Source organism: Salmo trutta, chromosome 17, assembly GCF_901001165.1.
Source record: "Salmo trutta chromosome 17, fSalTru1.1, whole genome shotgun sequence".
NCBI lineage: Eukaryota > Metazoa > Chordata > Actinopteri > Salmoniformes > Salmonidae > Salmo > Salmo trutta.
In genome coordinates, this window is record NC_042973.1 from 29,676,633 (window position 1) to 29,702,479 (window position 25,847).

At 42.1% G+C, this 25,847-nt stretch overlaps 1 protein-coding gene across 2 annotated transcripts in view; it reads left to right on the forward strand.

The window, feature by feature from the left end:
- LOC115151995 (talin-2-like) overlaps positions 1-25,847 on the forward strand; it is a 134,380-nt gene that overhangs the window by 51,636 nt on the left and 56,897 nt on the right. For both annotated transcript variants that reach the window (XM_029696405.1, XM_029696406.1), the window contains exons 3-7: positions 11,880-12,053; positions 12,868-12,965; positions 13,171-13,300; positions 13,899-14,057; positions 19,994-20,136. In XM_029696405.1, coding sequence (XP_029552265.1) covers positions 11,918-12,053; positions 12,868-12,965; positions 13,171-13,300; positions 13,899-14,057; positions 19,994-20,136 — 666 coding nt within the window. In that variant the 5' untranslated portion in view covers positions 11,880-11,917. The remainder of the gene's footprint in view (positions 1-11,879; positions 12,054-12,867; positions 12,966-13,170; positions 13,301-13,898; positions 14,058-19,993; positions 20,137-25,847) is intronic.

Here is a 25,847-nt window from a genome sequence, read left to right on the forward strand (position 1 = left end):
TTTAATTAGGCCCTAATCTATGGATTTCACTTGACTGAGAATACAGATATACATGTGTTGGTCACAGATACATTTAAAAAAAATTAAAAAAAAGTTAGGGATCTGGATGAGAATACCAGTCGTTATCTGGTGTGACCATGCAGCACAACACATCTCCTTCACATAGAGTTGATCAGGCTGTTGATAGTGGCCTGTGGAAAGTTGCCCCACTCTTTCAATGGCTGTGCGAAGTTGCTGGATATTGACGTGAACTGGAACACGCTGCTGTACAGGTCGATCCAGAGCATCCCAAACGTGCTCATTGGGTGACATGTCTGGTGAGTATGCAGGCCTTTGAAGAACTGGGACTTTTTCAGCTTCCAGAAATTGTGTACAGATCCTTGTGACATGGGGCCGTACATTAAATCAAATCAAATCCAATTGTATTTGTCACATGAGCCAAATACAGTGAAATGCTTACTTACAAGCCCTTAACCAACAATGCAGTTTTAAAATACAAAAGAAAAGTAAGAGATAAGAATAACAAATAATTAAAGAGCAGCAGTAAATAACAATAGCAGGGCTATATACAGGGGGTACTGATACAGAGTCAATGTGCGGGGGCAGCGGTGTCGAGGTAATATGTACATGTAGGTAGAGTTATTAAAGTGATAATAACAGAGAGTAGCAGCAGCGTAGAAGGGGGGCAATGCAAATAGTCTGGGTAGCCATTTGATTAGCTGTTCAGGAGTCTCATGGCTTGGGGGTAGAAGCTGTTTAGAAGCCTCAAAAAGAAAGGAGGACCAAGGCACTCGTCATATAATTAATTATTTGTATGGCATGTTCAATGGAAAAAATGTTTTAAAAATCCGACGCGTTACGGCTGCATGGCCTTCGGCAGGGACTCCCTTTTACCAAAGAGCACATTCTGTCTACCAAAATGTACTATTGTGTACCTTAGTAGCGCTTCTCTTCCTCCTCTTTCTACCTGTTTTAGAAGCCTCTCAGACATAGACTTGGCACTCCGGTACCACTTGCCGTGCGGTAGCAGAGGGAACAGTCAATGACTAGGGTGGCTGGAGTCTTTGACAATTTTTAGGGCCTTCCTCTGACACCGCCTGGTACAGAGGTCCTGGATGGCAGGACGCTTGGCCCCAGTGATGTAATGGGCCGTACACACTACCCTCTGTAGTGCCTTGCAGTCGGAGGCCGAGCATTTGCCATACCAGGCAGTGATGCAACCCGTCAGGATGTTCTCGATGGTGCAGCTGTAAAACCTTTTGAGGATCTGAGGACCCATGCCAAATCTTTTCAGTCTCCTGAGGGGGAATAGGTTTTGTCGTGCCCTCTTCACGACTGTCTTGGTGTGATTGGACCATGTTAGTTTATTGGTGATGTGGACGCCAAGGAACTTGAAGCTCTCGACCTGCTCCACAACAGCCCCGTCGATGAGAATGGGGGCGTGCTCGGTCCTCCATTTCCTGTAGTCCACAATCATCTCCTTTGTCTTGATCACGTTGAGGGAGAGGTTGTTGTCCTTTCACCACACGGTCAGGTCTCTGACCCCATCCCTATAGGCTGTCTCATCATTGTCGGTGATCAGGCCTACCGTTGTTGTGTCATCAGCAAACTTAATGATGGTGTTGGAGTTGTGCCTGGCAATGCAGTCATGAGTGAACAGGGAGTACATGAGGGGACTAAGCACGCATCCCTGAGGGTCCCCCGTGTTGAGGATCAGCGTGGTGGATGCGTTGTTACCTACCTTTACCACCTGGGGGCGGCCTGTCAGGAAGTCCAGGATCCAGTTGCAGAGGGAGGTGTTTAGTCCCAGGGTCCTTAGCTTAGTGATGAGCTTTGAGGGCACTATGGTGTTGAACGCTGAGCTGTAGTCAATGAATAGCATTTTCACAAAGGTGTTCCTTTTGTCCAGGTGTGAGAGGGCAATCTGGTGTGCAATAGATATTGCATCATCTGTGGAACTGTTGTGGCGGTATGCAAATTGGAGTGGGTCTAGGGTTTCTGGGATAATGGTGTTAATGTGAGCCATGACCAGCCTTTCAAAGCATTTCATGGCTACAGACGTGAGTGCTATGGGTCAGTAGTCATTTTAGGCAGGTTACCTTAGTGTTCTTGGGCACAGGGACTGGAGGTGATGGCGGCGGATGAATGGCATGACGATGACGGCAGATGAATGGCATGACAATGGGCCTCAGGGTCTTTTCACGGCATCTCTGTGCATTCAAATTGCAATCGATAAATTACAATTGTATTAGTTGTCCATAGCTTATGCCTGCCCATATCTTCACGCCACCACCACCATGGGGATCTCTGTTCACAACATTGACATCAGTAAACCTCTCGCCCTGTTGGACGTTGGCCTGTTGGACTTACTGCCGAATTCTCTGAAATTATGTTTGAGGTGGCTTATGATAGAGAAATTACCGTTCAATTCTCTGGCAACAGCTCTGGTGGACATTCCTGCAGTCAGCATGCCTATTGCACTCTCCCTCAAAACTTGAGACATCTGTGGCATTGTGTTGTGTGACAACTGCGCATTTTAGAGTGGCCTTTTATTGTCCTCGGCACACGATGCACCTGTGTAATGATCATGCTGTTTAATCAGCTTCTTGATATCTCACACCTGTCAGGTAGATGGATTGATTATCTTGGCAAAAAGAGAAATGCTCATCAATGGGGATGTAAACAAATTTGTGCACAACATTTGAGAGAAATAAGCTTCTTGTAGGTATGAAACATTTCTGGGATCTGTTATTTCAGCTCATGAAACATGGGACTGTCACTACGTTTGTTTTTGATACATTTCTATAAATTTGCTTAAATATCTAAAAACATGTTTTCAGTTTTTCATTATGGGGTATAACATGTAGATGGGTGAGAGAAAACAATGTATTGTATCCATTACGAATTTAGTATGTAACTCAACAAAATGTGGAATAAGTCACAGGGTATGAATACTTTCTGAAAGCACTATAGTTGGAGAAATGTAAAAGAATAAGCTGTGCTCCTTTTTGGAAGTAGTCTTAAGTGGAGCAAGTATCATTGTAGAGGATTTACACTGTGTTTTACTCAGTACTTACAAAACCCTCTACTGTGTTTTATATTAGCTTAATTTAAAGTATTTATCTTCATGACTTAGGAATAAAGATTTTTGGCTCAATTTAAGTATAAATGGAGGTTCTTGTAGAGGGAAACGACCATATTAGCTCTACTAAATGGCAGAGTGGTTTCCTCTTAAATGCTTAGGGAGACGGGAGTCTATTTGGATCCCTGTGAAGCAGTGCTGGAGGACGTTCTACTTTTCTGGGTATTTTTAGCTAGAGTAAAAGGAGCTGTTTTCTCCCTGCCCCTGCGACAAGGGTAAGATTTACCATTTCTGTCAGCATCTGTATCTTCAAATGACATTAGAGGAAAGCCTATATCCTCTCTGAGCCAGCATCAGTGAAGACACAACAGCCTGCTCCTCGTTACTGTTTGAGACATACTTCTTATATGCAGGGGTCAAATAGTGAATTTGCTGGTGGCTTAACATCGCAAGTGCTGAACCGTTTGCCTTGGTTGTGAATGCCGACTGTACTATAACTAAGAACACTCCTACTTAGGGACTTTTATTCCATACTGTAACACGAAGTATGACAGTTCTTTCAAAGCCTCTCCTGACGACCTTAAAATATCCCTGTACTGAATAACATTGTGTGCAATGCATTGTCTGTAGAGAAGGCCAAACATGGAGGCAGTAGGTAGCCGCGAGGTTAGTGGGTTGGGCCAATAATCGAAAGGTCGCTGGTTCAAATCCCAGAGCAGACAAGGTCAAACATGTCACTGTGCCCTTGATCAAGGCACTTAACCCCAATTGCTCCGGGGCACTGGACAATGGTGACCCTGGATGTAACCCCACTCCCTGCGGGTGTCTCGGGAGTTGGGATATGCAAGAAACACATTTCTATTACACACTTGGAACAATGAACACTTGTACAAGAGTTAAGCAGGACAAATATAAGCACTCCCAAAATGATTGTTATTGCACTGTTCATTGTTCATGGGCACAAGGCTAGTCTGAAGATGCCTTTGTATTAGAAGAGAGGAATATTAGAGTGAAGGCCTCAGATTGATGGTAAATCATGGTGGTTGTATTTAGTTCAGCCCACAAATAGGCAAAACTATGGCTGTTTTCCGAGAACAGAAGTGGGTCAAACAAGGACATCTTGATCTGTAAAGAATAGGAAGGTGATGTGTGGATTGTCATTGCTTGTGTGTGAGCCAAGTTTTTAAAGTTGTATTAGTCATATGTACAGGATACACATGGTATACACCGTCCAATGAAATTCATACTTGCAGGTTCCTTCTTTAGTTGTATGTACAGCAGGTTTGTATTTAATCCACATTAGACGAACAGATAATTACGTTATGTGTAATTACAGTATGTTTACTCTACTTTACATCTGCTCACAGGAGCCTGGAAATCCTACTTATACAAAAAGTGCAGTTTTTTATGATTAAGGTTAGTAAACCATCTCACTGGCTGCGCTATAGATGTGATATTTATGTGAAACATGTACTTTAGATGTATGATAAGTGTGAGGATTCATCTGACAGAGTGATGTATCTCCTGTCTCGTTTGGTATTCACAACCCTGGGTAGTTAAAGAGATGGGTCATCATTTGCTGCTGCATGTTCTGTGGATAAATCACGCCTGGCTCTTAACTGAGGATGTATTTATGATGGATGATTAATGCCTCTCTGCTAGCAAGCTGTTCTTCAAACCTCTGATTTACTCTTTTCCAATTAAGACGCGTTACTCTCGAATGTCATTAAATTCTGAAATAGCACATGCGGCTTAGCGGCCTTGAAATCAGATTAAATTAACAGACCTGACCTTGACTTTCTGCCTTAGTAAACTGCTAATGTTTATGGTAGGTTGTATTGTAGTCATGGGGCTTGGATGTTATTTGCTATTGAGAGCTGGTGTTTATATGATTTGGAATGAATGATATCTGGATGGAATATATCAGGTAATCTTTAGTGGATGTGACTGCAGCTCCCAGAGGGTTAATTAGCCCCATGTTGTTCAAACCTCATACGTGTAATGGTATAGACCAGAACATGAAGGATATTCTTTAGTGAGATATCCCCCTATCCTTGTCATGGTTTTACCAGATGGCCAACAGTATATATTCTGTTGATGTGTACACACTCTTTTATAGTGCCCCTAAGCATCCCTTCGCATACGACAGAGGGGGTGTGTGTGTGTGTGTGTGTGTGTGTGTGTGTGTGTGTGTGTGGCTGGCCCGGGGCATGTTGCCTGGGGTCACCTCTAGGCACACAGTAGGGGTGGGGGAGGCCTGGAACGCACACACTAGAGGTGACCCCAGGAGACATGCCCCAGGCCTGCAGCAGATTGACCTGTCTTTTAATCAGACAGGGATTGAAAGGGGGGATGAATGTGGAGCACAAGTGGAGGGTATAGAGATGAGAGAAAGTAACCCAAGGAAAGATGGCATTCATCAGCATATCCTCCTAAGCACATGATACCTTTCATCCTTCTCTCTCCCACCTTCTCAGAAAAACGCTGATGATGGCTTTATTCTCACACTACTTCTTCATGCCAGTCACTTACAGATGTAGGATTTTAATTTGATCAGTCTTTTGTTGCTAAGAATTTGCAGATGAGCTTTGTGATTTACATAAATTCACTGAAAACCCACATTAACATGTGGTAATTTTGCACTTTTCATGTAGCCTACGTTTGGCCAGCTAATAGCCCAACCACCGATCAAGCAACATTATGGACTAAACATTCAAACCTGTTGCTGCAGGATTATTTTGCTGTGACAATATAGTTTAAATTAAGATCCTACATATGTATTTGTTTAATTAACGATCATAACTGAAGAAGTACATTTACTGAAGAAAGTGTGTCTGCTTGCTAACTTTTTAAAAGCATTTATGGTTTTGAAATAAGTTACAGTAGTGGAAGTGATTGCAGTAGTAATGGTAGTGACTGGTAATAGTAGAAAAAATAGTTAAATTGATTGATTAATTGATTGGGTAGGATAGCTTGAACATGTGAAGTTGGTTTCAAGAGTTACTGTTGGTGAGTTATGTTATTCTAATGTATGCAGATTTATATAGGTATAGTTCATCAACCTTCTACATAATTTGAAGTTTAGGATAGCCTGAACATGAGAATGTTGGTTTGGTGTCTCTAGTTTGAATGGTTCAATAGTTACTGTTAGAGTTATTTTATTGTAATTTATGCGAATGTATATAGTTGATACAAGTTAAGAACTTGAAGTTAAGTTAGCCTGAATGTTTTAAAGTTGGTCTTCTTGCTTAATTTGCCAAGGAGCAGGAGCATTTTGAATAGCTACCACTGAATGTCTATGATTCTCATTCAAACCATGTTAATTTATGCACATTTAAAAGGGTTATACTGTAGTTACAAAGGTATAAATAGGATCAAAAAGCCTTTGGCAAGCAATCTAAGTAGGGTCAGACTGAACACCTCAATGTTGTTTTGGTGTTGATAACTTAAATGGTGTAGGAGGAGATGCATGGCCGAATCTTTTTTATTTTTTAAATGTCCCAATGTACGTAAGTCTATGGGCCTTTTACTGCCATTGTAATGCATAGGGAGCTCATTTAAATATTGTTTTAGTACAAAAAGTATAAATTCTATCATAATAATAAGAGTATGTAAGCAATCAAGAGCTGTGCTTTGCTTTCAGCACGACTATCCAATGAATGAATGTACAGCTTAGGTTTTTGCATGCTCTTAGACAAGGGAATCAGTTCTAGGTCTGAGGTTGTTTTAAATCTTATTAGAGCTTGTTAAAATCTCCTCACCCTGACTAGGCTGGGATAGGGAGCTGGTATGCTAATCCACCTTTCATCCTTATAGGGCTCTGCTTCTACTATTTACAGCTAGTGCTGCTGCATGAGAGGGTTGATTCTATTAGTAAAGCCAGACTAATGCATTTTTAGCTTCAACCCGCATGTTTTCCTCTTATTTGTTTATAGTGCGCTAGCATTGTTGAGAAATGGCATGTTAATGATCATTATCTATGTTTTGGTAGGCCATTAAGATTTATGTTAGTCCTTTCTTTGCCATGACCTTGAAATTCACTTAGTAGATAAGGTGATGGAGGTGGGTGTTTTTAATCTATGTAGCCTAACAAGGGTGTTGCAAGAATACATCATTTTGATTCTGTTGTTGCAAGAATAGAGGTGTGGTATCGTTTTTGTTTTGTATTACTGCCTGACCTCATTTGGTTGTAAACATTCATCTTTTATTAAGGCACTTGCACTAATATAGGTCAGGAGGTTATTTAGGTTTCACATGCTTGTGTGATTAATCAATGTGTACAGTTGAAGTCGGAAGTTTACATACACTTTAGCCAAATACATTTAAACTGTTTTTCACAATTCCTGACATTTAATCCTTGTAAAAATTCCCTGTTTTAGGTCAGTTAGGATCACCACTTTATTTTAAGAATGTGAAATGTCAGAATAATAGTAGAGAGAATTATTTATTTCAGCTTTTATTTCTTTCATCACATTCCCAGTCGGTCAGAAGTTTACATACACTCAATTAGTGTTTGGTAGCATTGCCTTTAAATTGTTTAACTTGGGTCAAATGTTTCGTGTAGCCTTCCACAAGCTTCCCACAATAAGTTGGGTGAATTTTGGCCCATTCCTCCTGACAGAGCTGGTGTAACTGAGTCAGGTTTGTAGGCCTCCTTGCTCGCACACGCTTTTTCAGTTCTGCCCACACATTTTCTATGGGATTGAGGTCAGGACTTTGTGATGGCCACTCCAATACCTTGACTTCGTTGTCCTTAAGCCATTTTGCCACAACTTTGGAAGTATGCTTGGGATCATTGTCCATTTGGAAGACTCATTTGCGACCAAGCTTTAACTTCCTGACTGATGTCTTGAGATGTTGCTTCAATATATACACATAATGTTCCTGCCTCATAATGCCATCTATTTTTTGAAGTACCACAGTCCCTCCTGCAGCAAAGAACCCCTACAACATGATGCTGCCACCCCCGTGCTTCACGGTTGGGATGGTGATCTTCGGCTTGCAAGCCTCCCCCTTTTTCCTCCAAGCATAACGATGGTCATTATGGCCAAACAGTTCCATTTTTGTTTCATCAGAGCAGAAGCTCTGACGAAGGCCTTTGGGCCGATACGTAAGCTTATTAAATACCAGTGATACTATCAAGAGCAGTGTGCGGTTTCCTTCATCCTGTTTTAATTGCTTTAATTGTTGCCATGCACCTGCAACAAGACTGCTCAGATGTGCGAGTGCCTTTTGAATCTTGTTTCATCAGAGCAGAAGACATTTCTCCAAAAAGTACGATCTTTGTCCCCATTTGCAGTTGCAAACCGTAGTCTGGCTTTTTTATGGCGGTTTTGGAGCAGTGGCTTCTTCTTTGCTGAGCGGCCTTTCAGGTTATGTCGATATAGGACTCGTTTTACTGTGGATATAGATACTTTTGTACCTGTATCCTCCAGCATCTTCACAAGGTCCTTTGCTATTGTTCTGGGATTGATTTGCACTTTTTGCACCAAAGTACGTTCATCTCTAGGAGACCGAATGCATCTCCTTGCTGAGCGGTATGACAGCTGCGTGGTCCCATGGTGTTTATACTTGCGTACTATTGTTTATACAGATGAACGTGGTACCTTCAGGCGTTTGGAAATTGCTCCCAAGGATGAACCAGACTTGTGGAGGTCTACTAAGTTTTGGGCTGATTTCTTTTGATTTTCCCATGATGTCAAGCAAAGAGGCACTTAGTTTGAAGTTTGGCCTTGAAATACATCCATAGGTACACCTCCAATTGACTCAAATGATGTCAATTAGCCTATCAGAAGCTTCTAAAGCCATTACATTTTCTGTAATTTTCCAAGCTGTTTAAAGGCACAGTCAACTTAGTGTATGTAAACTTCTGACCCACTGGAATTGTGATACAGTGAATTATAAGTGAAATAATCTGTACGTAAACAATTGTTGGAAAAACTACTTGTTATGCACAAAGTAGATGTCCTATCCGACTTGCCAAAACTATAGTTTGTAACAAGAAATGTGTGGAGTGGTTTTAATGAATCCAACCTAAGTGTATGTTAACTTCCAACTTCAACTGTATGTAGATACATTGTTACTTAGTATTTGAATGTTTACCAGCTTCTTTTTATTAGTGTATTTATAATCACTGCACATTGTGTTGTCTGCATTGTGCACCAAGTCTATTTTGGTTTGAACACATTGAGAGGGTTCATCAGTACTATATGTTTTACTGTTGACATGTCTTTTGACTTTAAAGATGCTATATTAGGCCATCAAGCAGCTGTAAGATTTTACCAAACACAGCTGGAAGTCATAGCCACAGCTAGCTTCCCATGTACCTCTGGAATTCTGGAGAACTAATTCCAGATTGTGTTGTAGCCTACACTGTCTGACTTTAATTTTGATGGGGCATGAGAAAATATTTTAAATGGTTTACTTGGGCCTATTCTGTTTAAACCCCCCTCCCCAACAATTGTGGCAATGGAGGTTTGTTGGTGATGACCCAATTCCAAAAAACGTAGTGATCAGCGATCACATTGTCTCCAATGACGTGATCATGTCCAACATGTCCATCCAGCTCCCTGTTGACTGTCTGACTCTGACTGGTGCTGTACTAATCCAGGCTGAGTAGGAGACGGGCTGGCTGTCGTCGGGGGCTCTGCTCTCTGCTATTGTTATTACAACAAATCATTAGACATGAATCCCCTCCAGATGGCTTCTGACTTCAGCTCTTATTTAATTGTCCATGTTTACACTGCCCTCCAAGCTGCTCTTCTCTAATGTTTTGAGTAGTAAACAAACCTACCAGTAACTTACTACTGGAAGCCCTCTGGATAGATGAGCGAAAGCCCTGGTAATGGTATAAAAGAGGACAGGGATCTGGAAATAAATACTATTTTAAGTCCACTTTGAAGCATAATGTTTGTGGACACAGTAGAAACCCATTCGTTCTGTGTGTTGATATATCTGTGGTTGCGATCTGCTTGCTCCATGTTGTGACGCCTCTGCTCTGTGATGGGTCTGTGTCGGCCTGAAAGCTGAGCTAATGAGAAGCCTGCTGCTGCTGTTGAGTGTTTGCCAGAAGAGGGAGAGGAACTCGGTGAGGAATGGGTTCTCACGCTGCTACTGCTACAGTTAGCTCCGTTCCAGAGTAGTGATTATCCCCCTGGGTTTCATAATGTGGATGCTCCCTCTCTCTCTCTCGCTCTCTCTCTCTCTGGAGTGACTGCTGGCCTTCACTTGAGAATTTCATTGATTTGGAATGGCATGGTCTTTTTGAGTGAAATATATCCTTACTGCCTAATTTTTCATGCATCGTATATATTAATTTGAAGCCTAACTGGCGGAGCTTTGAGCTATTATTGATGGATATAAAGTGAAAACGTGATAGAAAGGAACGGGTGTTCTATCCTTTACCCAACGGCTGAGTTCCATTGAATTATTCTGGTTGTCTTCAGCTCCTCCTCCTACAATGTTTCTATTCCAAGGTTGCAATGGAATATACTGTGCAGTTCCTGCTTTCAAAATACATATTTACACTTTGATTATCACCACACAGTAAAAGGCCATGTTACACCCTACTGCCCTTATAATGTTCCCTGAATCAGGGCTGTGTGCAGCATAAACTATCCTCTATGTGTGTGCACATGCCTGTGTATGTGTGGCCTGGGCTAACTGGTCCTCATGTGGCCTTTCTAACAGAGACTAACCACATATCTGAGCAACAAAGGCGCAGCAGGACTCCTGTGGCAGGTTGTATGGAGCAAGTCCCATGCAGAGCCATTTCCTCTGGCTCTTTGTGCTAAGGGACTATCTGGAGAGAAGAGGCTCTGTGTGGGCTGCAGGAGAAGGGTAGAGTCACTACTATGAAAGACTGCTAGTCAGAGGGGACCTCATTCACAACCACATCATTAGAAACTTTTTCTCTGAAATTGCTCACAGAATGATTCTATGGGAAAACATTTTGTCATGGGTGTATTTCTCTAAATGGAGTCAATTTGATGATTCACAAGAACAGCTTAAATATGACCTTTGTCCCCAAGAAGGACATAGTGAATGTCAACTCATATTATCCATAATACAGTGTTCCCCTGTACAGTATATCTAACATATATGCACTCCCTCTACCATAAAGGGGAGAATTGAGGGTTGTCTGAAAATGGTCTTGTCATCCAGATTTGACAGTGCACTGAGTAGAGGAAAGAATTGCTGAACTAAATTATGAAAAAAAAGAGAGGCCTAACTGTTGGAGAGATCCATTGTGAATGGTTTTCCCTCCCGGTTAAGAGAAAGAAAAACATAAAATGGTATCATTAGACTTCACTTTTGTCTGTGTGTTTTCTGTTTAGTAGGAATAGGAACTGCAGTGTACTGGAATTGGCTTGCCTTTTAGCAGGTGACATAACACCCACTGGTTTGACTCCGGTGTCTGCTTGTAAGGGGTTGTAAACACAGATAATGATGCTGCTCTAGCATGTCATTTTCTCTAGCATCTTCTGTCCTATTATTGTAGGTGACTACAGAGACGTTTTCTTTCTGCTGAAAGGTTAACCTGCTCACCTTGGCTCGGCTCAGCATGTGCTAAACACTGCCAGTAAACAATTCTATTTACTTCTTAACCTTTAAGAAATCGGGAGAGATGGAAAGTAGCTGATGCAATAGACTCATTCAAAGCAGCCCTTCTACAATGTACATGAGGACAATTATGACCATATCCTGTGTATGCTGTTCTGGTGTACATATCCAGTGTCATGTTATTCACATTTGCCTGAGCCACAGATATCTAAACACATAGTTTTGTGTTTTTCAGGTGTGTAGGTTGGTGACACCAATACACCACCAGTGAAAATGGTGGCCCTGTCACTCAAGATATGTGTCCGCCAATACAATGTGGTGAAGACCATGCAGTTTGAGCCCTCCACTCCTGTGTATGACGCCTGCAGGATCATCAGGGAGAGGGTCCCGGAAGCCCAGACTGGCCAAGGTGAGAGAGACCTCAAAATGGGGAAAACTACTGGAAATGGGGCCTCTTTGAATGTCAGAAATCTTCACTTGCATAAGGCTCAGTTGCACTAAGAGAAAATATAAATGCAAAAACGACATAATTACTTGTGTAAGTCACTGTACTGAATACTGTAGTCATGTCTGCTAAAAAATAATAATGTAAAAAAAGGCATTAGTGTGTCTGATCTCCAATTCTGTTTCAGAGTGCATGAAAAGGATACAAACAGTTCAAAACTGTTTAAGCAGGAGATAAAAACCCATGTCACCCACAGCATGGCTTTCTGACTACAGAAAGACAGGAAACTGTTTCAAAGCCTAACAGTCTATGCTCTCTCTCTGAGGAGACGGGTTCGATCTGGGTCTGTGGGCGGTGTTCCTCTCTTGCGGAGGTGTTCGTTAGGCAGGCTGGATAAGCTCTCTGTGGTGTTAGCTAGGCAGGTTGGAGACGCTCTTTAAGCTGTGCTCTCATTAGGCTTTAGAACAGATTTATATCAGCTAGAGAGTCTGATGGGCAGCCATGATTACCCTTCTTTCCCAACTGAATGTCATTATATGGATAATTCATATGAATGTCAATGAGATCAGAAGAAGAGACATCCTCTACATCATAAAACAGTAACTACACGAGATGCAGTCAAAACCATTGTTTTGTCAAAATAGACATTATCTTTCATTTGGACAGCCAGCTAGCTATATGTGTACTCTTAGTTGACTCATTCTATTTAAACAGTCAATCAAGCAACTGTTCCCATTACTACTCTAATGTACGTACGTTCTCTGTGTCTCTGTTTCAGCCTCTGATTACGGCCTGTTTCTCTCTGATGATGATCCCAGAAAAGGAATCTGGTTGGAGTCTGGGAGGACTCTGGATTACTACATGCTTCGGAACGGGGTAAAGCCCAATCATAGAGCCCAATCAGACCCCTGGACCACACCTCACTCAGTTCTATTTAAATCTGAAGAGGTGTTGAGAAGTCTGTGGTAGATCTGACTTAGATGTTCTACTTACATACAGATGTTTAGGTGTTCTCTTCTTGGTTTATGTCACATTCCATCAAAGGTACTGCGTCTGATTCACCTCTCCCCTTGTTTCCCAGGATGTCTTGGAGTACAAGAAGAAACAGAGGCCCCAGAAGATCAAGATGCTGGACGGGGCAGTTAAAACTATCATGGTGGATGACTCTAAAACTGTGGGAGAGCTGCTTGTTACCATATGCAGTAGAATAGGTGTGTAAACTCTCTCCAACTGCAATGTAAACCCAGTCAACCAATCCACTAGCCTTAAATGATTAAACCTGGTCCTATTTTTAGCTCACTACCTTACAGTATGGATGCACGTCCCCTAGCTTTCAAAACATGAGAATTAGCTATGGTACTGGCATAGTCCAGGTTTTATATAGATATGTTTGATGGTGTAAAACATATTTTCCTCCTCTGTTAAAATTATGGGTGGTAATTGTGTAGCCATAGACTGTGCTCTCCTCTCGTGGAGGTGTTTCTTCCCACAGCCATATATTTCAATTATGCTGGGCTGCCTGTGCCCAAACTCAATTGGGTGAGGAGAAGAGAGATGTCTGGTAGATCTCTTTATTGGCTGGTGTTTGTTTAGAGAGGGCTTTCTGCTTGGCTTCTCCTCTTCTGCATTCCCACTTTAGTTTTCTGGCTGCTCTCCAGTTTCCCCACTGTTTTTTCTGGGCAGAGGGAGGTAGAGAGAGAGGACGTAGGAGGCAGGGGATGGTTTCTCTGATATGGCACAGCTCGACGTGCTGGCTCTGTGCTCTAAACTGCTCTCTCTGAGAGTTTCCTGGCTGTGTCTCCTCTTCAGGAATCACCAACTACGAGGAGTACTCCCTGCTCCAGGAGGGGGTGGAGGATAAGAAGGAGGACGGTCATGGGACAGGCACCCTGAAGAAGGACAGGACTCTGCTCCGAGACGAGAGGAAGATGGAAAAGCTCAAAGCCAAACTCCACACAGACGATGACTGTGAGTTTGAAGAGTACTTCCATAAGAACACAAAATGTGTTGTTAATTGTCCAGTATTACATGCTCCCAGTCAACGCCCCTACCAATGTCTCATTAATAAATACGTGCTTTATCACTAAATTCAAAGTCATAGTACTGTATCAATGTTTAATTATTTTATCACAATGTGACAGAAACAGGAACGTCACCAGGACCTGGCTTTCAGGGCTTTAGCCCTGACTGATTTTGGGTCAGCCCCGAATCTTTTGTACTGCTGTGATGGTGTAAAAAATGTTTTATAGTCAACTGAATGAGCCCCTTAGTTCAAGCTGTTATTACATGAAACTCCTGAAGTCATCCAACTGTAATACAGTGGCTTGCGAAAGTATTCACCCTCCTTGGCATTTTTCCTATTTTATTGCCGTACAACCTGGAATTAGAATAGATTTTTGGGGGGTTTGTATCATTGGATTTACACAACATGCCTACCACTTTGAAGATGCAAAACAAACAAAAAGTAAGAACAAAAAACTGAAAACTTGAGCATGCGTAACTATTCACCCCCCCAAAGTCAATACTTTGTAGAGCCACCTTTTGCAGCAATTACAGCTGCAAGTCTCTTGGGGTATGTCTCATTAAGCTTGGCACATCTAGCTACTGGGATTTTTTCCCATTCTTTAAGGCAAAACTTCTCCAGCTCCTTCAAGTTGGATGGCTTCTGCTTGTGTACAGTAATCTTTAAGTTATACCACAGATTCTCAATTGGATTGAGTTCTGTGCTTTGACTAGGCCATTCCAAGACATTTCAATGTTTCCCCTTAGACTACTCAAGTGTTGCTTTAGCAGTATGCTTAAGGTCATTGTCCAGCTGGAAGGTGAACCTCCGTCCCAGTCTCAAATCTCTGGAAGATAGAAACAGGTTGAATTTCCCTGTATTTAGTGACATCCTTCAATTCTGACCAGTTTCCCAGTCCCTGCCGATTAAAAACATCCCCACAGCATGATTCTGCCAACACCATGCTTCACTGTCGGGATGGTGTTCTCGTGGTGATGAGAGGTGTTGGGTTTGTGCCAGACATAGTTTTCCTTGATGGCCAAAAAGCTCAATTTTAGTCTCATCTGACCAGAGTACCTTCTTCCAAATGTTTGGGAAGTCTCCCACATGCATTTTGGCGAACACCAAACATGTTTTCTTATTCTTTTCTTTAAGCAATGGCTTTTTCCTGTCCACTCTTCTGTAAAGCCCAGCTCTGTGGAGTGTACAGCTTAAAGTGGTCCTATGGACATACTCCAATGTCCACTGTGGAGCTTTGCAGCTCCTTCAGGGTTATCTTTGGTCTCTTTGTTGCCTCTCTGATTAATGCCCTCCTTGCCTGGTCTGTGAGTTTTAGTGGGCAGCCCTCTCTTGGCAGGTTTGTTGTGGTGCCATATTCTTTAAAAAAATCTATAATGGATTTAATGGTGCTCTGTGGAATGTTCAAAGTTTCAGATATTTTTTATAACCCAACCCTGATCTGTATTTCTCCACAACTTTGTCCCTGGCCTGTTTGGAGAGCTCCTTGGTCTTCATTGTGCCGCTTGCTTAGTGGTGTTGCAGACTCTGGGGCCTTTCAGAACAGGTGTATATATACTGAGATCATGTGACACTTAGATTGCACACAGGTGGACTTTATTTAACTAATTATGTGACTTCTGAAGGTAATTGATTGCACCAGATCTTATTTAGGGGCTTCATAGCAAAGGGGGGGAATACATATGCACACACCACTTTTCCGTTTTTTTATTTTTTAGAATCATTGGAAACAAGTGTTTTTTGTTTTTCATTTCACTTCACCAATTTGGACTATTTTGTGTATGTCCATTATATGAAATCCAAATAAAATCCATTTAAATTACAGGTTGTAATGCAACGAAATAGGAAAAATGCTAAGGAGGATGACTACTTTTGCAAGGCACTGTAATCAGGGGTGTATAGTGTCCGCAGCGGAGTGACACGCCACCACTTCTCAGAATGGTGCAATGTCTCGCAAGATCACTTAACGATGAATTAGTATTCTACATAAAAAACTAATATAATTGCATAGATAATGTTAAGCTACTGTTAGACCAAAAACACCACGTCATTTTGTATGAGAATAGGATGATTGTGCTTGATTGTGATTTTTTTCTCATGAGGACAGAACTCAACAGCACGCATCATATGCTTTGATTGAAACAAAATACAGGTGGCTGTGTTTAACTCCATCTGTTCTAAAATGTGATTAAACATTAGTTAGGCTACTTAGCCTACATCATTCAAGAAGGTCGGAATGCATTTTCCCATGAAATTGATTTGGATCAAATGGTTGGCATGCATGCAGCATGGACTTTTCACCTGGTAAAATGAAGAATTATCATTCACAATTGTCAGTGATGATTGCCTAATGTATAATTAGGTAGGCCTAATTTGATGTTTTAGGATTTGAAAAAATATAACTTTTTTAATGAGCCACTTTTGTGTAGGCACTTCTTAGCTGTGTGCTTAGGGTCATTGTCCTGTTGGAAGGTGATCCTTCGCTCCAGTCTGAGGTCCTGCGTTCTCTGGAGCAGGTTTGCATTAAGGATCTCTCTGTAATTTGCTCTGTTCATCTTCCCCTCAATCCTGACTAGTCTCCCAGTCCCTGCCGCTGAAAAATATGCCCACAGCATGATGCTGCCACCACCATGCTTCACCATAGGGATGGTGCCTGGTTTACATTTTAGTCATTTTTTACATTTGGTTTCTTTCAGACGTGACGCTTGGCATTCGGGCCAAAGAGTTCAATCTTGGTTTCATCAGACCTGAGAATCTAGTTTCTCATGGTCTGAGAGTCCTTTAGGTGTCTTTTGGCAAACTCCAAGTGGGCTGTCAGGTGCTTTTTACTGAGCAGTGGCTTCCATCTGGCCACTCTACCATAAATGCCTGGTTGGTGGAGTGCTGCAGATATGGTTTCCAAGTCATGTCCAATCAATTGAATTTACCACTGGTGGCTCCAATCAAATTGAAGAAACATCTCAAGGATGATCAATTAAACAGGATGCACCTGAGCTCAATTTTGAGGCTCATAGGGTCTGACTATTTATGTCAGTAAGGTATTTCTACAAACCGGTTTTCACTTTGTCATTATGGGGTTTGTGTGTAGATTGATGAGAAAAGTAAATGTAATCAATTTTAGAATAAGGCTGTAACGTAACAAAATGTGGGAAAAGGGAAGGGGGTCTGAATACTTTCCGATTGCACTGTAGCTGTAACCACTGTTGGATTTTGACTTGTAGGCTAGGCTACTTGCTGATATATTATTGTAACAGTAGGCCTACCTACACAATAACCTCATATGGGGTTGCTGACCACAATCCATTGAATTATTAATAAGAAGTGTTGATTATTTGGCCTACTGCACAGCGCATGGAAGAAAACCTAGCACCGCAGGAAAGGGTGCAGGAAGTGTTGCAGAATAATGTAAATAAATGTACCAAATTATATAATTACTCCTATCTCTACAGAAATAAATGAAATCATTGAAAATACTACACCAGAAAGCATAATTTAGCCAGAGAGGATCAATAGCTTCTTAAAAATTGCTGTATATTGTGTTTTGTCACATTATAAGCGCATACTGTATGCCTACAGTCGGGAATCCTGCCATTGGGCAGCCCGCGACGCAAGTATATTAAACAGCTGATTGTCGAGTTATGGCTGTCAATGTGCATGTCAATGAACAGCAGGCAGCAGCTAATAGGTCTTTTGCAATATTTCAAAATGCAATTGCAGAAAATATATAAGTGAGTGCTGCTGGAAAGTTGCTGGACTATAATTTCCTCCTCATATTGTAGGTTTAAGATCAGTGTATCCACTCTTTTCATTGGCCTATGCTTTTGGTTGCATTTAAGACATTGGTCGTTCATTTTATTGATCTCAGTATGTCAATATCAGAGTAGCTTGTCATTTTATGTGGTATATTTTTTTTTAATTGTATTGTCAGTCATGTAAAATTAATGTCGAATTGCAGGAAATTATTTGAGAAAATACTACTTATTTCTCGGATCATTAAACCCCTCAGCCCCTGGTCTTCAGGACTGAGCCCTGAATGTTATGAAACTCTGGTGACGGCCCTGGACAGAAAAGTTTGAATTCATAAATCTTCTTCAAAATGTCTCCTTATTCTCAGCAGAACAGTATGCAAATTACTGCCCTGATGTTTAGTCGAACTTCACTTGGTGATTAGTTTGTTTTGAGACATAAATTCTATTTTTTTTTTGTCCTGTAATTTAAATTTGCTTGTCTAGACCCATCTGCTTTATTTGACTGTCAGCAAGCCTAATCCCAGTAGCAGAAGTGTATGTTTCTCTGTATATATACTGTACAATATCAGTCAAAAGTTTGGACACACCTACTCATTCAAGGGTTTTTCTTTATTGCTACTATTTACTACATGGTAGAATAATGGTGAAGACATCAAAACTATGAAATAACACATATGGAATCATGTAGTAACCATTTTTTTTAAACAAATCTAAATATGGTTTATATTTGAGATTTTTCAAAGTAGCCACCCTTTGTCTTGATGTCAGCTTTGCACACTCTTGGCATTCTCTCAACCAGCTTCATGAGGTTGTCACCTGGAATGCATTTCAATTAACAAGAGTGCCTTGTTAAAAGTTAATTTGTGGAATTTATTTCCTTCTTAATGCATTGGAGCTAATCAGTTGTGTTGTGACAAGGTATGTGTGGTATACAGAAGATAGCCCTATTTGGTAAAAGACCAAATTCAATTATGGCAAGAACAGCTCAAATAAGCGAAGAGAAATGACAGTCCCGCATTACTTTAAAGCATGAAGGTCAGTCACTACGGAAAATTTCAAGAACTTTAACATTTCTTCAAGTGCAGTCGCAAAAATCATCAAGCGTTATGATGAAACTGGCTGAGGACCGCCACAGGAAAGGAAGACCCAGCATTACCTCTGCTGCAGAGTATAAGTTCATTAGAGTTACCAGCCTCAGAAATTGCAGCCCAAATAAATGCTTCAGTGTTCAAGTAACAGACACATCTCACCATCAACTGTTCAGAGGAGACTGTGAATCAGGCCTTCATGGTCGAATAGCTGCAAAGAAACCACTTCTAAAGGACACCAATAAGAAGAAGAGACTTGTTTGGGCCAAGAAACACGAGCAATGGACATTAGACTGGTGGACATCGGTACTTTCGTGTGATGATTCCAAATTTGAGATTTTTGGTTCCAACCACCGTGTCTTTATGAGAAGCAGAGTCGGGGAACAGATGATCTCTGCATATGTGGTTCCCACCGTGAAGCATGGAGGGGGAGTGATAGTGTCACCAGCAAAGCACCCCTACTCCGTCTGTGATTTATTTAGAATTCAATGCACACTTAACCAGCATGGCTACCACAGTATTATTCAGCAATATGCCATCCGATCTGGTTTGCGCTTAGTGGGACTATCATTTGTTTTTCTTCAGGACAATGACCCAACACACCTCTAGGCTGTGTAAGGGCTATTTGACCAAGAAGGAGAGTGGACTGATGCATCAGATGAATTGGCCTCCACAATCACCCGACCTCAACCCAATTGAGATCGTTTGGGATGAGTTGGACCACAGAGTGAAGGAAAAGCAGCCAATAAGTACTCAGCATATGTGGGAACTCCTTAGACTGTTGGAAAAGCATTCCAGGTGAAGCTGGTTGAGAGAATGCCAGAGTGTGCAAAGCTGTCAAGGCAAAGAATGTAAAATATATTTTGATTTGTTTAACACTTTTTTGGTTACTACATGATTCCATATGTGTTATTTCATAGTTTTGATGTCTTCACCATTATTCTTCAATGAAGAAAATAGTAGCAATAAAGAAAAACTCTTGAATGAGTAGCTGTGTCCAAACATTTCACTGGTACTGTACGTGAGTGTTTTTTTTTCTGTTGTCAGTGAACTGGCTGGACCACAGCCGGACGTTCAGAGAGCAGGGGGTGGAGGAGAGTGAGATGCTGCTGCTCAGACGCAAGTTCTTCTACTCCGACCAGAATGTGGACTCACGAGACCCTGTCCAGCTCAACCTTCTCTATGTACAGGTCAGACCCCACCCTCTCTCTCTCTATCTCTCTCTATCTCTCTCTCTATCTCTCTATCTATGCTCATTGCTGCCCGGCATACAGTAATACAGCTGTAGTAAACTAGCCTCCTCAATTCCGCTCTACTCTGCCCTCCCCTGACTTCCTGTAGCCCTACGGTCAATAAAACAGACATCAGCACAAACACAGCTGAATCTGCTGCCCAAGGCTATGGGGCTGTAGCTCCTAAGCAGTGTGATGTCCTGTTGCATCACAAGCTTGCTGGCTTATGCAGCTTTGCTGGTACTGCAGTTCTCAGAGGATGAGCTGGGCCTGGTTTACAGGGGTATGTGTATGTGGATCACAGACATGCTAGCTTATGTTGCTGTGCTGGTGCTGCTGTGCTGTGGGGATTGGGTCAGCCTTGCAAGGCTGGTTGTACACTACAGTGTTGTTGTACACTACAGTGTGGTTGGAGTAAGAGAGAGGGCTGCTTACACAGGGAGTACCCTGGGGGAGGGGGGGGGGGGGGGTCAGCTGAGCCTGCACTACACCAGGCATGCTTTGCTCACTGCACACCTCAGTGCATCCACATGAGCTTCCCCTGCCTTGAGGTTGAGAGGAGAGCTCCCCGCTGACACCTGGACTCACAGAGGAGCATGCTATGCACAGTACTGTACACATATACAGTTGAAGTCAGAAGTTTACATACACTTTAGCCAAATACATTTAAACTCAGTTTTTCACCTATCCTGACATTTAATCCCAGTAAAAATGTCCTGTTTTAGGACAGTTAGGATCACCACTTTATTTTAAGAATATGAAATGTCAGAATAATAGTAGAGAGAATTATTTATTTCAGCTTTTATTTCTTTCATCACATTCCCAGTGGGTCAGAAGTTTACATACACTCAATTAGTATTTGGTGGCATTGCCTTTAAATTGTTTAACTTGGGTCTAACGTTTCGGGTAGCCTTCTACAAGCTTCCCACAATAAGTTGGGTGAATTTTGGCCCATTCCTCCTGACAGAGCTGGTGTAACTGAGTCAGGTTTGTAGGCCTCCTTGCTCGCACACACTTATTCAGTTCTGCTCACAAATTTTATATAGGATTGAGGTCAGGGCTTTGTGATGGCCACTCCAATACCTTGACTTTGTTGTCCTTAAGCCATTTTGCCAGAACTTTGAAAGTATGCTTGGGGTCATTGTCCATTTGGAAGACCCATTTGCAACCAAGCTCTAACTTCCTGACTGATGTCTCGAGATGTTGCTTCAATATATCCACATCATTTTCCTCCCTCATAATGCCATCTATTTTGTGAAGTTCACCAGTCCCTCCTGCAGCAAAGCACCCCCACAACATGATGCTGCCATCCCCGTGCTTCACGGTTGGGATGGTGTTCTTCAGCTTGCAAGTCTCCCCCTTTTTCCTCCAAACATAACGATGGTCATTATGGCCAAACAGTTCTATTTTTGTTTCATCATACCAGAGGACATTTCTCCAAAAGTACGATCTTTGTCCCCATGTGCAGTTGCAAACCGTAGTCTGGCTTTTTTATGGCGGTATATATACGGTATACACATATATACCGCCATAAATACTCATGCGCGCACACACACACTCAGACACCTACATAAATACTGTACTGTACATCCATTGTTAACTCCCTCCTTGTCTTATATGCTGCATCGGAGCTACAGTCCATAAATACATCTATAGTTAACACTATCCATTCTCCCTATCCTCCCCTTCACTCTTTTATCTCTCTCTCTCTTGCCCTGACTCCTTCCCTCTTTCTCTGTTTTTTTCTTCACGCCCTCTCAATCCCATAAAAATCCTGACACATCACACCCGCTTACACATTGCAGTGTTCCATCATGCATTCCCTTCTCTCACAAACACAAGCCTGTGTTCTTTCTCACAAAAACACATTTCCTTCCTCTAGCTATTCGTCCCTTTGCTCCTCTTGCTGCCTTCCCCCTCCCTATCTTGTTTTCACTCAGTCACACAAACAGAAGCACACACACACACACATACATACACACAAACTCACACATGCTGAACAGAGTCCCCCCCCCCCACATGTCGTTGCCTCAGACTCCAGTGACTCTAATTTGTCACAATATTAAAAAGGCCTGACAGAGCAAGAAGAGAGGGAGCATTCTCTGGCTGGAACACACCCCAGGCTCCACATACACTCTCTCACTCCTTCCTTCCAAGACTTCTTCCTCTGCAGTGCTCTCAGATGCGTCTCCGGAACATGACCGTACTACACATGCTTCTTGTCAATGTCTCTATTCTGCTACGATGGAATAGTCCTCATTCACCATGCAGCCATTACCATAGGAGACTGACTTAGTAGGTTCATTTAGTGAGTGTAGATTATAGTATCATCCCTGGCATTCTTTAGGGAGAGCCTCTTAGTGATGAGCCCCAATGTTTATTAATGATGTGCAGCTTCCATGATCTCATCCGCCCCCCTCCACCCAGCGGGGGTCTCCAGCAGTTACAGCCCCAGCATTCATAACCAGACACCAGACAATCCACTCCTTTCACACATCTATCTACTCCACTACTACAGGAAATACAGCACCATGGTAACAACCTTTGTGTTGAGTTGGGCGGTATCCACATTTCCATATCTTCATACTGTTCCTGCACACGAGTGGCACCATTTCTTTCCAATGTATTATTGAAATGTTTGTTATGCTAAAAAATGCTAACAAAGTACTAAAGAATTCCCATTGTGGACGCTAGCTAAATGCTAATGAATGCCAACAAACAACTATCTCAAAAGGCTATACTCACACTTGCCAAGTCCTCAACTCCTTGTTGAACAGAGATTATAGTTTTTTTTTGTTAACCTCTGACTCCTTCGAGTCGCTATGCGGTGATAATAAAATAAAAAAGTAAATTTTTAAATCCTTACCATGTACCTATATTTGTCATCTGTTGTTGCGTGCCTTTCTTTGCTTAAATCCATATGTTTGAATAAAACGTTAATGAAATACCACCACTGACTGTTTCCTTGAGATTCAATTGGCACATCTTAGAGCAACAGCAATGAGAAAACAGTCGGTGGTTCTATTTGATTAACGTTTTATTCAAACGTATGGATTTCAGCACTTGGCAATACTCACATTTGATCCAGAGGTGGATTGAGTGTCTCTGCTGTAACCAAGAAGCTTAATATTCTAAGCTGGCCACCTAACATTATAGCTAGCAAGTTAGCAAACCCTAATGCATAGAGCCCTGAGCTAGAGAAAATGTATTTGGCACATCTAAGATAGTTAACTTTATAGTTATAAAATATTTAGCTGGCAGACTTTAGTAGTGACTTTCAAGTGTATCTTGATCACCTCTTGTGCTGATCAACAGTGGATCGGCACGTCACGTTTGCTCCATGTACTTTTTGTAAACAAACATTCAATTTTCTGTGAGATGGGATAATGAAAATCCTACCGTCGGTACTTCAAAGTATGCAGTATATGGTAAATATGTTATACCATCCAAGCCTAGTTTTGTCCCCCTTTTCATCAGAGCTTCAGTTTCTTGATTGTTATTGTATGTAGAGTCTCATCTAAATGCAGTATATGTGTAACCAATCCAGTCTACATACGTTCTAAACAGAATATCCATGTGTTTGGCTGTGGCATGGGGGTCCTTGTTATTGATTTGCCTATTGAGTTATTAGCTGGTTAGTCAGGCGATTTACGGTGGTAAGAATTAGGCAATTATCTCATTGTCAGCGTTTGTTCATTGCTGTAATATTCCCCCCAGGTTAATGGTGGAACTCTTTAGGGTACGGTAGTAGACTGATTGACATTAGTGCTAACAGAGAGTGGGGTATGTTGAGCTATGTTTTGCATTCAGCATCACTACGTCAAGGGAAATATAGTATTCTATCAAACAAAGATATCTGCATATATTTCAGAATGTTGTGTATCCCTGGAAAAAATCTGAATTGATGTAAACATAACAGTTTCGAAAACATAGCTGGTCCAAAAAAAGTGGTCTCTTGGCACAACTTACACCGATTATGGGGTAAGTTGAGCATAGGCGCAGGGTAAGTTGGTGATCGTGTCCTTTGACAGTGGGTGATGGTGCTGGTAAGTCAAAGTTTAGTTCATGGAATGGGGGTGTGGTTTATTGTATATCTCAAATGCATGCCTACATTCAGATACATACTGAGTGTATAAAACATTAAAGACACCAGCTCCTTTCATGACATAGCCTGACCAGATGAATCCAGGTGAAAATGATGATCCCTTATTGATGTTAAATCAAATCACATGAAACTTTATTTGTCACATGCACCGAGTACAACAAGTCTAGACAAGTCCTTAACCAACAGTGCAGTTCAAGAAAGAGTTAAGAAAATATTTACCAAATAAACTAAAGTGAAAAATAATTAAAAAGTAACAGAGTAACGTAACAATAATGAGGCTATATACAGGGTGTACCAGTACCGAGTCAGTGTGCGGGGGTACAGCTTAGTTGAGGTAATTTGTATATGTAGGTAGGGGTGAAGTGACTAATAAACAGCGAGTAGCAGCAGTGTACAAAACAAATGGGGAAGTGGGGTGTCAATGTAAAGTCAGGTGGTTTTGTTGTGCCCTCTTCACAACTGTCTTGGTGTGTTTGGGCCATGATAGTTCGTTGGTGATGTGGATACTAAGGAACTTGAAATTCTCAACCTGCTCCGCTACAGCCCCGTCGATATTAATGGGGGCCTGTTCGACACGCCTTTTCCTGTAGTCCACGATCAGCTCCTTAGACTTGCTCACCTTGAGGGAGAGGTTGTTGTCCTGGCACCACACTGCCAGTTCTCTGACGGTGAAAAATGACTGTCAGTGATCAGGCCTAACACTTTTGTGTCGTCAGCAAACTTAATGATGGTGTTGGAGTTGTGTGGTGGCCACGCAGTCGTGGGTGAACAGGGAGTACAGGAGGGGACTAAGTACACACCCCTGAGGGGCCCCAGTGTTGAGGATCAGCGTGGCAGACGTGTTGTTGCCAGCCCTTAGCAACTGGGGGCGGGCCGTCAGGAAGTCCAGGATCCAGTTGCAGAGGGAGGTGTTTAGTCCCAGGGTCCTTAGCTTAGTGATGAGCTTTGTTGGCACTATGGTGTTGAACGCTGAGCTGCAGTCAATTAACAGCATTCTCACATACAGTAGGTTTTCCTTTTGTCCAGGTGGGAAAGGGCAGTGTGGAGTGCGATTTGAGATTGTGGATCTGTTGTGGATCTGTTGTGACGGTATGCAAATTGGAGTGGGTCTAGGGTATCCGGGAGGATGCTGTTGATGTGAGCCATGACCAGCCGTTCAAAGCACTTCATGGCTACAGACATGAGTGCTACGGGTCGGTAGTCATTTAGGCAGGTTACCTTAGTGTTCTTGGGCACAGGAACTATGGTGGTCTGCTGGTATTGGTATTACAGACTCAGTCAGGGAGAGGTTGAAAATGTCAGTGAAGACACTTGCCAGTTGGTCCGTGCATGCTTTGAGTACACGTCCTGGTAATCCGTCTTGCCCCACGACTTTGTGAATGTTGACCTGTTAAAAGGTATTGCTCACATCGGCTACCGAGAGCGTTATCACACAGTCATCCAGAACAGCTGGTGCTCAGTGTTGCTTGCCTCGAAGCGAGCATAAAAGGCATTTAGCTCATCTGGTACGCTCGCGTCACTGGGCAGCTCGCGTCTGGGTTTCCCTTTGTAGTCCGTAATAGTT